At 44.2% G+C, this 14,998-nt stretch overlaps 1 protein-coding gene across 14 annotated transcripts in view; it reads left to right on the forward strand.

Moving 5' to 3' along the window:
• The first annotated feature begins 6,490 nt into the window (after positions 1 to 6,490).
• The window catches only part of LOC117247050 (calcium/calmodulin-dependent protein kinase type II subunit gamma-like), a 61,740-nt gene continuing 53,232 nt past the window's right edge, over positions 6,491 to 14,998 (forward strand). For 7 of the 14 annotated variants that reach the window (XM_033611174.2, XM_033611179.2, XM_033611175.2 and 4 more), the window contains exons 1-2: positions 6,491 to 6,717; positions 8,796 to 8,890. In XM_033611174.2, the coding sequence (XP_033467065.1) occupies positions 6,653 to 6,717; positions 8,796 to 8,890 (160 nt within the window). In that variant the 5' untranslated portion in view covers positions 6,491 to 6,652. The remainder of the gene's footprint in view (positions 6,718 to 8,795; positions 8,891 to 14,998) is intronic. The other 7 variants (XM_033611182.2, XM_033611181.2, XM_033611183.2 and 4 more) reach the window with 1 other exon arrangement.

Here is a 14,998-nt window from a genome sequence, read left to right on the forward strand (position 1 = left end):
TCCCCCCGTTGTGCCTTGAGATCCTGTCCATGAATATTACAAATAGGATCGGTGACAAGGGACAACCCTGGTGGGGGCCAACACCCACCGAGAATGTGTCTGACGAAGCTCTCACTTTGGTCATACAGGGACCGGATGGCTCGTAGCAATGCCTAGTACTCCGTAGTCCCGCAGTACTTCTGCAAGTCTACAAAGCACATGTAGACGGGATGGGCAAACTCCCACGACCCCTCCAACAGCCAGCTGGTTGTCCTTTTCCTTAAAAGTACAAAAATACAGCTTTAAATTGAAGGAGTACATTGAATGTGAGGAACAAAACACTTAGGGGAGACTCGGGGGTACCCATAGAACCCATTTTTTTTCAGCGTCCAATTTTCAAGGGGCCTATTTGAAAACAGATATGCAAAGGCTCCACCACCTCTCCTTCATAGGAGCAAGACACACAGACTTTATGGAGGTTTTGCATCTCTCTGTAGGCATTCCTTGTGGTCTCCTTGTGGTTGTTTTGTGTCTCTTTGTGGTCATTTTGTGTCCGTTTAGTCATTTGTGTGTCGCTTTGTCATCATTCTGTGTCTCCTGGTGGTTGTTTTGACCACTTCTGTAGTTAACTTGTGTCTCTTTGCAGTCATTTGTGTGTCGCTTTTTAGTCATTTTGTGTGTCTTTGTGGTTGTTTTGTGTCTCTTTGAGGTAATTTTGTGTCTGTTTTAGTCATTTGTCTGTCACTTTGTCGTCATTTTGTGTCTCTTCGTGGTTGTTTTGTGTCTCTTTGTGGTTGTTTTGACCACTTTTGTAGTTACCTTGTGTCTCTTTGCAGTTCCTTTATATCTCTCTGTGTTCTTTTTGTGTGTCTTTGAGGTAATTTTGTCTCCATTTTAGTCATTTGTGTGTCACTTTGTAGTCATTTTGTGTCTCTTTGTGGTTGTTATGCCTACTTTTGTATTTATTTAGTGTCTCTTTGCAGTTCCTGTTACATCTCTGTGTTCTTTTTGTGTGTCTTTGAGGTAATTTTGTCTCCATTTTAGTCATTTGTATGTCGCTTTGTCGTCATTTTGTGTCTCCTTGTGGTTGTTTTGCCTACTTTTGTATTTATTTAGTGTCTTTTTGCAGTTCCTGTACATTTTTTTGTGGTCTATTTGTGTCTCTTTGGGGCAGTTTTATGTCTCTGAGGTAATTTTGTGTCAGTTTTAGTCATTTGTGTGTCGCCTTGTAGTCATTTTGTGTGTCTTTGTGGTCTTTTTGCTTCTCTTTGAGCTAATTTCGTGTCTGTTTGAGTCATTTTGTGTGTCTTTGTGGTTGTTTTGCCTACTTTTGTATTTAATGTCTCTATGCAGGTCCTGTACATCTCTTTGTGGTCTTTTTGTGTCTCTGAGGTAATTTTGTGTCCGTTTTAGTCATTTGTTTGTCACTTTGTCGTTACTCTGTGTCTCTTTTGGGTTGTTTTGCCCATTTTTGTAGGTATTTTGTGTCTCTTCGCAGTTCCTTTACATCTCTTCATGGTCTTTTTGTGTCTCTTTGTAGTAATGTTGAGTTTCTGCCTTGTTGGTACATGTTAACTTGAGTGACATTTTGAACGTGAAGGCCGGTGGGGTCCCTGACACTTTGGGGCCCCTGGGCCTGTACCCAGTAGGCCCTTTCAGTAATCCATTTATGAGTAGGTACATTCATGACAAGCAGATGTTGAATTTCTAACAGTGCCCCTAATGTCTATGACGAGGTTTAAGAGGGGACTCAGAACTTTGAATGACTAAATTCTATAAGAACAGGGCCTGAGTTCATGTCACCTCCGATTTTTGCTGTGATGTTCAAAAACACACCATTATTTATTTATTTATCCTGGCCGAGCTGACCGAGCACGCTGGCGTTTCATCAGCAGCGCCCTGCGCTTCACCCTGTTTTACTGTCACACACACTGACGCCCGGGTGCTGTCCAACGCATCCACGAACGTCGACAACTGAGCAGTTGGAGGTCAGCAGCTTATTGCTCTGGGGCATCACGACAACGTGAGAGCGTTACTCATTCACTACCCGCCCCCCCCCCCCCAGTCAGATTATTTCTCCAAAGCAGTGCAGAATAGGAGTGTCATGACTCAGCTCTCTTGGCCCCGTCCACTCTCTCAGTTGTGATGATGTAACAGATGGCATATTCACCCTCATTAGTCACAACAAAGGAAAAGTCATGCCTAAATGTATCGCAGCTACTGATGCTCTGATTTCACAATTAGTCTATTCTGGATACAGGCAGAGCTTCAGTTAGCCATGGGAATCTGCTGCAAACAGAAATGTGATATTTTGGCTGTGCAGATCAAACCACAGGACTGTTTTAGCGCCAAGAAGGCATGAAATTTAAGGATAAATCCTGCATGGGTGTATGGCTGCAAGCTTCAGCTGCAGAAAGACAAGTGACCTGAAGCTGGATACATTCTCACTGCTGCTGACTCTACTGCACAGTACTACATATGTTCTCTCTCCTGTTTGCAGCTTGATTTACAAAAGAAGTATAGTGAAACATACACACCCAATGCAACAGCAACACCACGGGTGGATTGAAAGACAGCGGGCCCCTGGGCACAGATATGTAAAAGGCCCCACCACCTGAGGAAGACACATAGACTTTGTGATGGTTTCGCCTCTTGTTTGTTTGTTTTCCCATCTTTATGCGTCCTTTTAAGGTTCTGTGTCTCTTTGTGGTCATTTTGTGTCTCTTTGTAGTCGTTTTTTGTCTCTTTGTAGTTTCTTTGCATTTCTTTGTGGTTGTTTGTGTCTCTTTTTGGTCATTTTGAGTCTCTTTGTAGTTCTAGTGCATCTCTTTTTGGCTTTTGTATACCTTTGAGGTATATTTCTGTCTTTTTGTGGTCATTTTGTGTCTCTTTGTAGCTGTTTTTTGTCTCTTTGTAGTTCCTTTGCATTTCTTTGTGGTTGTTTGTGTCTCTTTTTCGTCTTTTTTACGTCTCTTTGTAGTTCTCTTGCATCTTTTTTAGGCTTCCATATACATTTGAGGTATATTTGTGTCCGTTTGGTCATTTTGTGCCTCTTTGTAGTTGTTTTTTGTCTCTTTGTAATTCCTTTGCATTTCTTTGTGGTTGTTTGTGTCTCTTTCTGGTCATTTTGAGTCTCTTTGTAGTTCTGTTGCATCTCTTTTCAGCTTTTGTATACCTTTGAGGTATATTTCTATCTTTTTGTGGTCATTTTGTGTCTCTTTGTAGTTGTATTTTGTCTCTTTGTAGTTTCTTTCCATTTCTTTGTGGTTGTTTGTGTCTCCTTGTAGTTGTTTTTTGTCTCTTTATAGTTGTATTTTGTCTCTTTGTAGTTTCTTTCCATTTCTTTGTGGTTGTTTGTGTCTCCTTGTAGTTGTTTTTTGTCTCTTTGTAGTCGTTTTTTGTCTCTTTGTAGTTTCTTTGCATTTCTTTGTGGTTGTTTGTGTCTCTTTTTGGTCATTTTGAGTCTCTTTGTAGTTCTAGTGCATCTCTTTTTGGCTTTCGTATACCTTTGAGGTATATTTCTGTCTTTTTGTGGTTATTTTGTGTCTCTTTGTAGCTGTTTTTTGTCTCTTTGTAGTTCCTTTGCATTTCTTTGTGGTTCTTTGTGTCTCTTTTTCGTCTTTTTTACGTCTCTTTGTAGTTCTCTTGCATCTTTTTTAGGCTTCCATATACATTTGAGGTATATTTGTGTCCGTTTGGTCATTTTGTGCTTCTTTGTAGTTGTTTTTTGTCTCTTTGTAGTTCCTTTGCATTTCTTTGTGGTTGTTTGTGTCTCTTTCTGGTCATTTTGAGTCTCTTTGTAGTTCTGTTGCATCTCTTTTCAGCTTTTGTATACCTTTGAGGTATATTTCTATCTTTTTGTGGTCATTTTGTGTCTCTTTGTAGTTGTATTTTGTCTCTTTGTAATTTCTTTCCATTTCTTTGTGGTTGTTTGTGTCTCCTTGTAGTTGTTTTTTGTCTCTTTGTAGTTGTATTTTGTCTCTTTGTAGTTTCTTTGCATTTCTTTGTGGTTGTTTGTGGCCCTTTTTCGTCGTTTTGCGTCTCTTTGTGGTTCCTTTGCATCTCTTTCAGGTTTTTGTATACCTTTGAAGTATATTTGTGTCACTTTGGTCATTTTGTGTCTCTTTGTAGTTGTTTTTTGTCTTGTTGTAGTTCTTTTGTATTTCTTTGCGGTTGCTTGTGTCTCTTTGAGGTATATTTGTGTCTGTTTGGTTATTTTGTATCTCTTTGCAGTTGTTTGTGTCTGAAGTATATTTATGTGTCTTTGTAGCTGTTTTTGTATTTTTGAAGTACTTTGTGTCTCTTGGAGCTATAGTTCTGTCTTTTTTGTGATTTTGTGTCTCTTTGTAGCTCCCTTGCACCTTTTTGTAATCATTTTTGCCTCTTTGAAGTAATTTTGTGTCTCTTTAAGGTAGATTTTTGTCTTTTTTGGCTGTTTTGCATTTCTTTGTAGTCTTTTTGTGTCTCTGTGTAATCATTTTTGTCTCTCTGAAGTCATTTTGTGTCCCTCGGGGATAAATTTCTCTCTTTTTTTAATATTTTGTGTCTCTTTGAGTTATATTTTTGAATTTTTTGGGTTATTATGTGTCTCTTTGCAGTTCCTTTGCATCTCGTTGGGGTCTTTTTGTGTCTCTTCGTCATGATTTTGTATTTCTTTGAGGCTGGGCCCCTGGTCCTGTGCCTGCTACATCCATCCAGTAATCCATCCATGTGCAAGACATCTCCATAAAAGCACTACTCAGTTTTTAAAAGAAATGTGTGACTTTAATTATCTAGTCATCAGCTTTCCCAGTTAGCATTCTCTCTGAGCTTGTACACATGCACATTGCAAGGTGCTAGAACATCAACATCCGCGAAAGTGCTGAGTGTGTTTCTCACAGCAGGGTGGCATGGGAACGCCGACTGATGTCAACATACATAACTGCCATCCTCATGTACCTTTTCCACTGCAAAATCACAAGGGAGGTGGACATAAAGGGGCTGGACTTCTTTCTGGTGTCATGGTAAAGTCAGAGTCAGCTGGTGGTCTTGAGTCATCTGAGCAAGAACTGGAGTAACACACACATTAAGTGCACAGTGGAGAATGACTGTAATAATACTACAATGTGGAAAATGGCACACAGACTCTCTTTCTTTCTCTCACTGAGTGCCGATTTCAGCTGAAACCATCCTACTTTCTCTTCTCTCGGCCTCCCGTGCTCTCACTCCTCTTCCCTCCTCTGCTCCTCTGTCTCTCATCAAGCGGGCAAGGCGTAGTGTGTGGTTGGTGTGAGATAACAAAGGCTGAGGAGTTCACCATTATATAACTTCTGTGGAGGCTGAGGAGGTGGAGGAAGAGGAGGAGAGGCAGCAGGGTTAGCACGTAGGAAAAGGAGGGCAGGAGAGGACTAGTAGCCTACGTTGCAGTGCTCATTTGTCTTCCACATAACACACATGCTGGCCTCCTTTTCCGGCTCTCCATCGCGGATTCAGCAGGCTGCACTTGCAGATATGGCCTCGTGATATTTGAACTTTTTCAGCTTTGTGTTCCCACGCTGACAACCACACATAAAGATTTTCAAGTGAAATCACCATTTTGCTCTCTTTTCTCTCTGACAGCGTCTATGTGCTGTTTCGCTGTCCCACCTCTGAGCCAGAGTGCTGAGCAGGCAGCCACACACACACACACACACACACACACACACACACAGAATCACACACAGGGCCTCTAACTCTCAAGCTCTATGGCTCCCTCCAGCCCCACCCGCCTGTCCTCTGATGGCCTCCCACTCATGCCACATTAAACATTTAGTGAGGCACTCTGGATCTGTGTGACACCATCTTTTAGCACCGCCAAGCTAACAGCCCTCACACTGTGGAAAAACATAGGTGCATGCTCGTCGGCGGAAACCCGATACAGCAGTCACACTATTCCCTCTATCTCCTTTCCCATCGCTGTCTCTCTTATGCATGTACACGAGCGCAGAGGCAAAATCAGTGGCTCAGAAAGGCCTACTGTGTAGAGAGCAAGACCTGCATTAATCAATATTGATCCCTGGAGTGTGTGTCTGTATGTGCATGTACTTATGCAATGTGTGTGTGTGTTTGTCATAGTTTGCCTCTCTGCTGCAGTGAGGTGTGACCCAGGCTTGGGTGTATCCCAGCCAGTGCAGTAAAATGCTGCTGTGATGTTCCCTGCAATATTTTGAAGATATGAGAGGAGACAGGGGCTGCATGTCAAAGCTGTTTTTTATTTTGAGCCACTCATACGCTTTGGGTTGAGTGTGTGCATGTGTGCCTTTTAAAAAATATGTCCTCTGTGTGTGATTTACTGTCTCACAAATGTTTTTAGGAGAAAGGAGGGTGAGATTTAAGCACCATCTCCCCACATTTTCAGTGACTTCATTGAACTGGAGGCTTAAGTCTCATGCTGCACGAGCCTATTCTCGCGAGGATTCCTTCCCTTTACACACATACACACACTCATCATCATCACTCCTCCTCCTCCTCCTCCTCCTCTTCTCCCCAGCCCCTCCCTTTCCGTCTCTGCTCGCCTCTATCCTCTTCAGCCTTGCCTGCCTGTCAGAAAGGTACTCCAGTGTTGGAGGCTAGGCTACCCTCCTCCCGGACCCCGTACGAGAGCCAGCCGCCGTCGTACCCCAAGGCTCGGGCTCCCCAACTCACGGCTCCAGCCATGGCAACCACCGCTACTTCCACCCGGTTTACCGACGAGTACCAGCTGTACGAGGAGCTCGGGAAGTAAGCAGCAGTCGTTAACGTTACAGTGTGCATCGTGTTTGTCTTGTCGTTTTTGTCCCCCACCCCCGCAACCTCGCCTCACATTATTTCTGGTTAGCCAGCTAGCAGGCGATAGCTAGCCACAGTAGCTCACACACTAGCCATGTAAGGTGCCTTGATAAGTCGCCCGTGTGTGCTAACTGGCGGCTGCTGTTGTCGTGGTGCAGTCAGGCTACATAACCGTTGCTAGCCGCTAGCTAACGGAGAACAGCGCACTAACGTTCAGTCACTAGCCACAAAGCTACCATGCTGATATTGATAAACTAGGCGAGCTAGCCCGCTAGCGTTGCGTCTTTTAGTCGCTAATGGTGATGAATACACGGCACGGAGGCTTGGTGCATTGACAGCTGGTAGCCCTTCCGTGTTTGCTAGCCGGTATTTTCTGGTCTGCCGGAGCCGTCAGCGGGGCCCCGGGAGACGCAAGAGACGCAGCCTTGTGACATTTCACCGGCCCACGGCTCTTGACAGCTCCGTGCTGGCTCCACAGACCAGAGGCTGTGGTCGCTAGCTAACTAGGCCGACCACTTTTTTTTTTTTTTTTTTTTTTGCTCCTGAGCAGCTGCAGATGATTTGTGTAACCGTGTTGAGTAACGTTAACATTACGTACTCCTGGATCACTTTAATGAGGAAGTTATTCGGCCCAGGCTGCGCTGTGTTTGCACTGTAATGCTCCGCTCACCAGCTGGCCCGCTCATCACAGTATCAATACACGTATTGTCGCTGCAAACGGAGGTAATCGTGGGGTTATACAGCAATTTGGCGTTTACTGTGTAAGAGGCAGTGACGTGTTTTCTCGGTAGCCTTATTCTGATGACGGCAAGAAAACCGGGCCACTGCCTCCTCTGTTTCATCATCACCATCACCATCATCATCATCAGCAGCATCTGTTGTTCTTGGCCAGGGAAGGCTGTTTTTTTTTCATGTACCCAAACCAGCGGCAGCAGGGCGACACTGGCCCTACAAAGATACACCGGCTGCCATTTCCACTCTCTTCCTGATAATTGACAGTAATCGGTGGCACTGATTGCACAGCCACTGCACTCAAACACACACACACACACCTATACATCCTCCACGGTGGATGTACTGCTCCTGATTCTCCTGCAGACTGACCACTTACCTCGGCTTATGTTTCTGCACCCTCTTTGTTAATGCATTTTGCTCCGTCATAGGTTATTAACGTCAAGGCACTGACTTGGACTTCTGTCACCTCTCATTTACTGGTGAATAATTGAAACTAAGAGCAGGGCGGTGGGAGCAGAGTGCAGCAGAAAGTAGCAGTCCTCCATATATCACCCAGAGTAGCACCAGGCAGCCTGCCTCGCACAAGAAAACTGCATAGGGCCAGAAACTGCAGGTAGTGCCATGTGTGATGTAGGCGCTATGGAAATCATGCATAATTACTCGTGATGCTCAAAAGTGAACGATCACTACAGCAGCCAGCAGGTGAAAAATATGGAGCATTCATCTAGGTCAATATGAAACTCCTCAGAGTCGGAATTGTTTTATTGTGTGTTACGCACTTCCTTTTCTGCTTGAGCACATTTATAACTGAACGTCGTTACCCTGTGAATGTATTAAATATTGCCCATTGTTGTGTGAGATGCAGCCCATTCTTTGTGCTGGCTGTTGCAAATTGAATTTCCTCTGGGGCTCTAGGTTGCATTGTATTGTGCGCCTATCAAAGATTAGCAAAAGTACTTGGCCATTCATTTATAATCCAAGACCTGAGCTGATATCAGCACTCACGCTTGAGAAGCCTGTTATATTGATGCTTGTTTTCTTGATTGTTGCCCACCTTTTTAGGTTGTACACACTGAAGCTGTGATAGTAATGACTGTAAAGTCAGTGTGTGTGTGTGTGTGTGTGTGTGTGTGTGTGTGTGTGTGTGAGATAGACCAAAGTTGTTGGCATACACGCAAAACACAAACCACTGCCACACGAGTGGATGCAGTTTCAAATGTCACACTTTGTGTATGTGTGAGAGAGAGCATGTGAAATGGAACTCATTTTTCGTTGTTTATGTTCTGTCTTCTTAGGGGAGCTTTTTCAGTGGTGCGTAGGTGTGTAAAGAAGTCATCAGGACAGGAATATGCTGCAAAAATCATCAACACTAAGAAGCTATCTGCAAGAGGTACGGTAACACCATGTACACTCACACAGACTGATGCTGATACTGATATGCTTGTGATGTATATTGTAAAGTACAGCTCTGTGATGAATGTGTATCATTTTAATAAGATAGTTATAATTATTGGCATACAGTGAAGTCTCTGGAAATTATGTTGCGAAACAATTAAAGGTCTAGTGTGTAGGATTTCGAGGCGTTGAGCACTGAGGTTGCAGAACTGAACTTCTTCTCCGTGTGCCAAGTGCTAATTTTCTTTTCGTAGGAGGGCATGGTCACATTCAAGCGAAATTAACATTGGTGTTTAATGGGCTTCCATTCAGTGTGAGCGAATGGGTGAATAAAACATTTGCTTCCGGTGGCAAAGCAATAGCAAGGATGCCATGGAGGAGACAGTTGCCCCTTTGCCGCCTTTGCATTTTTTTTACAGAACAAAACAGCGGTGGCATCATCTCGCTCCAGTGTGTGATTTTAAACAGCATAGCAGCATTGTAAACGCAAAAGAGGCAAGGTGGGCGCGACGTAACAACAGCGCTGGTCTCTAGTGTGGCATGTAACACATGCATTACCACCCATATTTGCATTGCAATAACAGTCATTGGCTGTATCTGTCGTATGGCGGCTGATCTCATCCTCTGCTCTGAAGGAAAGGAGCTCCCGGGCCTTATTGTTTTCCCAGTTTGCGAACATTTTCAGCCGCTGTGCTTCTTCTTTGTGTTAACCACTAGCTGCTACTTGACTTCATAAATCTCCCTCAGTGTGTCGTACACGTAACCCATCACGAAACGTCACATCTGTGCTGCCCATGATAGCATCCTGCCGGCTGTCCCTTTAATACAGACATAATTTTGGCGCTGTCACCGCCTCCAATGCCGACTTAACGGCGAGACAACTCTATCCTACCTTTATGCGCTTGTACAGAACGGCGAGATGGCACAACGGCATGAAATTCCTGCCTTGAGAGGTGGCGTAAAAGGGGCTAGTGATTGCCTGTTGCCTTGTTTAACCAGCTGATGGTGTATGGTATTGTCTGTGAAAACTACAAACTGCCTCACATGACCGATGCTGCTTGGCCAAGTCGGAACACAAGCAAAAGGAAGATGTTCCAATAACATCATATATCATGGCATTTATTAGCAAACTAGCTTTCTGTGTCCACCATGCCAGGCATTGCCCACATTCAGCACAAGTACCGCCTCAGCTGGTGATAGTCACTCGCCTGCTTTCACTCATGTGTGGCAAGGTAAGGTGGGTCACGCCTCCACCATCCAAAACCATGCACCATGCCCACTTTGTATATAGATGGGAACGGCTCATTCTAAGGTAATGAAAACACAAGAATTCTTACTTTCAGTGTGTTATAAACAAATCAAAACATAGTTACATGAATATTAGATATGATTTCTGCCAATAGATGCCTGTAAGTCCTACTCACTGGACATTCAATAGATAAAACAAGTGGAAACCCCTGTTTGTGGCCAATCCAGTGAACTAAACACTCGGCAAATCAAAGCACTTCATCCTATTGATGCAAAAATCCTGCAAATTCAATACTGCATTAAAGTAGTTCAGCTCAGTCATTTGCAACTTTGCCTGCTATGGCTTCCCAGAGATATTGAAGGTATAACTAATCTCTACTGGTTCACGTCTTATGTCTCACTCAATATATATTGTCACATCGCCCAGCCTTATTGGAAAGTATGCCCATAAACCACGAGTCCCATAATTCCAATGGCAGCGGAAATCTTTTATTCAATCATCGTGTCTGTGGGGAGTTCTTATCTGCAACCTCTTGATGGTTTAATGACCCTCTTTATAAACACTGTATTGAATAAATCTCAATCGCTCCTCTGTGGTGTCGTCAGACAACCGCCGTACGATGAATTGATCCAAATTTCTGAGAAGCTCTGCGTGGAAAGGGCACGCTGACGGGACTGAAATACAACAATAAGACCTGGCAGGACATGACAGATGTTTCTCGTCTGATATCTTGTTAATTGCATGTGTGTGTGTGTTCACGTAGCTCCACACCACTGAATTTAATTTGTTACAAAGGTTGTGCGTTCCTTTAACAGATCCACACCCACGTGCACATGCCTGCTGTGGCGTGCCATGTCGTAACAATGACGTGAGCTCATGTCAGTGTGTCAGAGCCTCCCCTGGCTTCAGCCTGAGATACTTAATTGCTTTCTCTTTTTTGCATCTGACAAATTAGGCCCGCGCTCCTCCCTGACGTTCACGTACACCTGGCTTCCTTTTCCTTCTTCGCTGCGTGCTCTCTCCTGTCTGTCTCTGGTAGCCTCTCTCGCTCATTGCCTTTCTCTTGTCTTTCTGCAAAGGGGGATTGGTTTGTATTGAGGCTAATCCACTTATGCTAAATGTATCTCATCAACCACTAAGACCCCACGGATTCCATAGGCGCCTCCCTGTTTGCCCTGTTGTTGTCTGTGTCTGATGGCATTTGTGTGTGTGTGTGTGTGTGTGTGTGTGTGTGTGTGTGTGTGGAGGAGAGACAGAGAGAGCAGGGAGTAACAGTAATAGAGCATGTCTGTATTGTGAGGCATCTGTGAGTGTGTTGTAATACCCTTATTGTTCTATCCCTGCCATCAAGTGTCCACACAGGGCAGCTCCTGGTATTAATGTCCCACCAAGGAAAAGTAAGGGCTCAGCAGAAAACTGTTGGCTCTTCGCAGAGGCAGGCAGCACAATGTAGGCCTGTGTATGTGTACGTGTTTGCCAGGGGAGAAGAAAGCTGGCCAGGACAGGAGGAGGAGGAGGAGGAGGAGGAGGAGGAGGAGATTTTTAACAATATAGTCTTGCAAGGCGATCTATGACACTCCACTCCAGGGAGGCAAGGTGAAAGGACGCGGAGAATGAGACGCGATAGAACGAGCAAAGGAGGGAACAGGAGGATTTTTTTTTTTGTGCTAAGAGAAGAATTGCGGTAGGCCGCCCAGCTGATGCAACATGCACCTACACGCACACAAAACACAATGTCCACACACTCAGGCAGCCAGTGCGTGAGCAGGCAGCTTGCCTGGTAGGATTTGGGTGGTTTTTTTTTAGCCCGATGGGGCGAGTGTGACCTCACGCGTGGCCTGGTGGGTAAGTCTCTCAAAGCTCTGGTAAACACTGCAGTAATCTGAGGAGGGGGGGGAGGGGTAGAAGGGAGGCAGGGAGGGGAAGGAAGGAAGGAAGGAAGGAAGGAAGGAAGGAAGGAAAGAAACAAAAGGAGGAAGGAAGTGAGGGAGGATGGGATGTCAGGGATGGATGTAGGCTGTTGGCTGTGGGATAGTCCAGCCTACAAGCAGTTGGGGGTGGATGCGAGTGGGCAGCAAGGTACACAACATGCACACGCACACACACAGAAATACACTTGATTCTCACCACAGAGAATCAATGGTTTTTAACACTATCTCGTCTGCAGTGGTTTCAGTTCGCAAATGAATGAGTGGAATTAAATAAAATGGCCCGATAATTTCACAGAAAGTTTCATGACTCGTTTAAGTCAAAGAAGAAAATGAGACGGAAGATGGGGAGAAGCTATATTAGAGCATCAAGAAAAACATCATAAAGTTAAATCCATAAATGGGGAAATCTATTAGAAATTCAATAAATCATTAGTTCAACGTGGCAGAGCACAAAGTGTCGCAATGGTGTGATGCAAGTGTCATTGCACAGAATGATAGCTCTGTTTTATTTAGTTGTTCATGAGTGAATTGACTGAAAAGTGGATGGCTGCTGTATTGTCTGCTGCAGCACTGTGTGTGTGTGTGTGTGTGTGTATACACTTCAGTATAATGCACTGCCCTAATACCTTTTCTCCTCAACATTTTTTAGTGTCTTGGGGCTGCGTGACTGTCACAGTAAAAATTATTTCAGTTGTAACTTGTAACTGTCTTTATTGATTGCTCAACAATGTCCCAAATATCCACCTCAGTCCAGTTGGTTCCTTGCTCACCACCAAAATCTCATTATTATTATTATCATTAATGGCCAACCTCTGAGATTCAGCAGCCTCCCCATGAGTGTAGCCTGATTCAAGACCTCTGAATCACCGCCTACATCTGCAGTTTGTTCAGTGACTTGAATAGATCTGATGTGCTCATCGGTGGCTGTTTGCCCCCAGTTGGAGAAGCAGTTGGCCAATCAGAGCTTGTAGGCTGGATTAAGAATGGGGACATAATCTTATACTTACCCAGCTATATTCATGAAATATGGTGACAGAAGCATGGCCACGAGAACAGCGATGAACACAGATGAGACTGACAGAGCCGTACAGGTTTTTGTAAGTCGACTAAAAGAAAGAATGGCTCTTAATTAGGGATGTCGCTTCCAGTTAATTTTGCCTTCAATAGCCTGACACCCATTAACTGGTAACTAAACGGTTAATTTTTAAGGGGGGAAAAAGCCCCAAAATGACCTGAAATAAAAGGCCTTTTGTTTTAGGCCATTGTTCCATTGACTAAATCAGATTTAGCGCTGTAATTCAAAGCACTGTCCATTTAGAGGTGGTGAAATTTAAATGTCTTGGCATGTTAATGTGTTACCTGTTATTTTATTTTCTGTTCGCTTTGCTGACATACAGCCGGCTAGCTGCGTTAACATGTAGAAACATAGTGCCCACTGCCCATCCTCTGGTCTCCACTGGTTAGCTATGTTAGCCTTAGCTGCTCTGCTCTACGCATCACCTTGGTAAGGTTGTTGAAGCTAGTGGTGCTACATATTTAGCTATTGCAGCTGGTAGCACAGTCCCGGTGATGGCACGGCATTGCTGCAGAAACATGGTAGCCACCCTCCAGTCTCTTCCCATATCACCCCAGTGAGTAAGCGCTTCATATTGAGCTGCAAGGCCCTGTTAGCTGTGCTGACACTGCCAACATTGCTAGCAGAGCCAACAGTGGTGACATAGTCAGTTATGCTTGAGGGAACATGTGGCTCAAAATTTAGCCGCTTACTTACTTAAGCAACCGGGTAGAAGACCAGAAGGTGGGCATTATGTTTCCACAGCAACACTGTTGAATCGGGACGTTGTTCAGGGAGTAACTGCCGAATGAGTAATGCTACTAGCTAGCTTTCACCAGATGCTGGTGGTGCACAGTGCAGTGAACTGAAGAGCAGCACGATTAACCTATGGACTGACATATGTAACTGGTGCAAAATATTCTTAGTGGTTAACTAAGTCATTGTTAACTGCTGACATCCATACTCTTAAAAGTATACTCTGCAGGAATTGTTGGCTACTGTGTGTAAACGGTATCGCCAAGCACTACCTTTATAAAGTCTGAACCTCACCTGCGCACTGTGCACAGGAATGTTCTGAACACAGCAATAAAATAAGGAAATACAGGCAGAGGGCAAAGTGTACGCATAATCCCATTGATGGTAATTAACTTAACTGTTACACAGGTGATTTTTTTCCCCCTCAACACACCATATACTGTGTGTAAAAACTAATTTTCTGCTTATAATTAGCTTGCATGTGTGTGCTTGGATTTGAAGCTTGGTTCAACAGAATTCTCTCACCACTCCCTATCCATGACGAAATGTAGTGTCGCACACTACAAAACCATTAGGCCTCGCCCTCTACTAGGGTTGGGCGATATGATGGTATATACCATGTGACAGTATAAAGGTGTCCACCAGCAATTAAAACAATTGATGTACAGTAGACTACATATAGTTTATGATGACTGTATTTAGGCCCAATCCCTTTTCTACCATTTAAATCTTCCACTTGGTATTGAGTGCCCTCGTTTGCGAGATAACCCTTGATGAGGGAAGTGAGAAATATTAGAATAGAGATCTTTCCCTAAGAAATGAGACACCACTTCATGAAAATCGGCGTGGCCAACGTGCAGGCATACGTCACGTGCAGTAGTGGCGCAAGATACTGGTAGTCATTCAGGTTTGAAAATGCCAGCTCCAGCGCTTGTGTTGTGGTGTGTGCTATGTTTATTCTTCTCTGTCTGATGAATCAACGGAGTAGAAATGTTGAAAACAGGAGGCGCCGACGACGTCTTCTAGTTCTGATCGATTTTGTTCGGGTAAGTCGATTTGTTTAAATATTATGACACTGTGTTCAACCGAGTTGCTGATGAGTTTACGCTAGTC

The sequence above is a fragment of the Epinephelus lanceolatus genome, chromosome 21 (genome assembly GCF_041903045.1).
Source record: "Epinephelus lanceolatus isolate andai-2023 chromosome 21, ASM4190304v1, whole genome shotgun sequence".
Classification (NCBI taxonomy): domain Eukaryota; kingdom Metazoa; phylum Chordata; class Actinopteri; order Perciformes; family Serranidae; genus Epinephelus; species Epinephelus lanceolatus.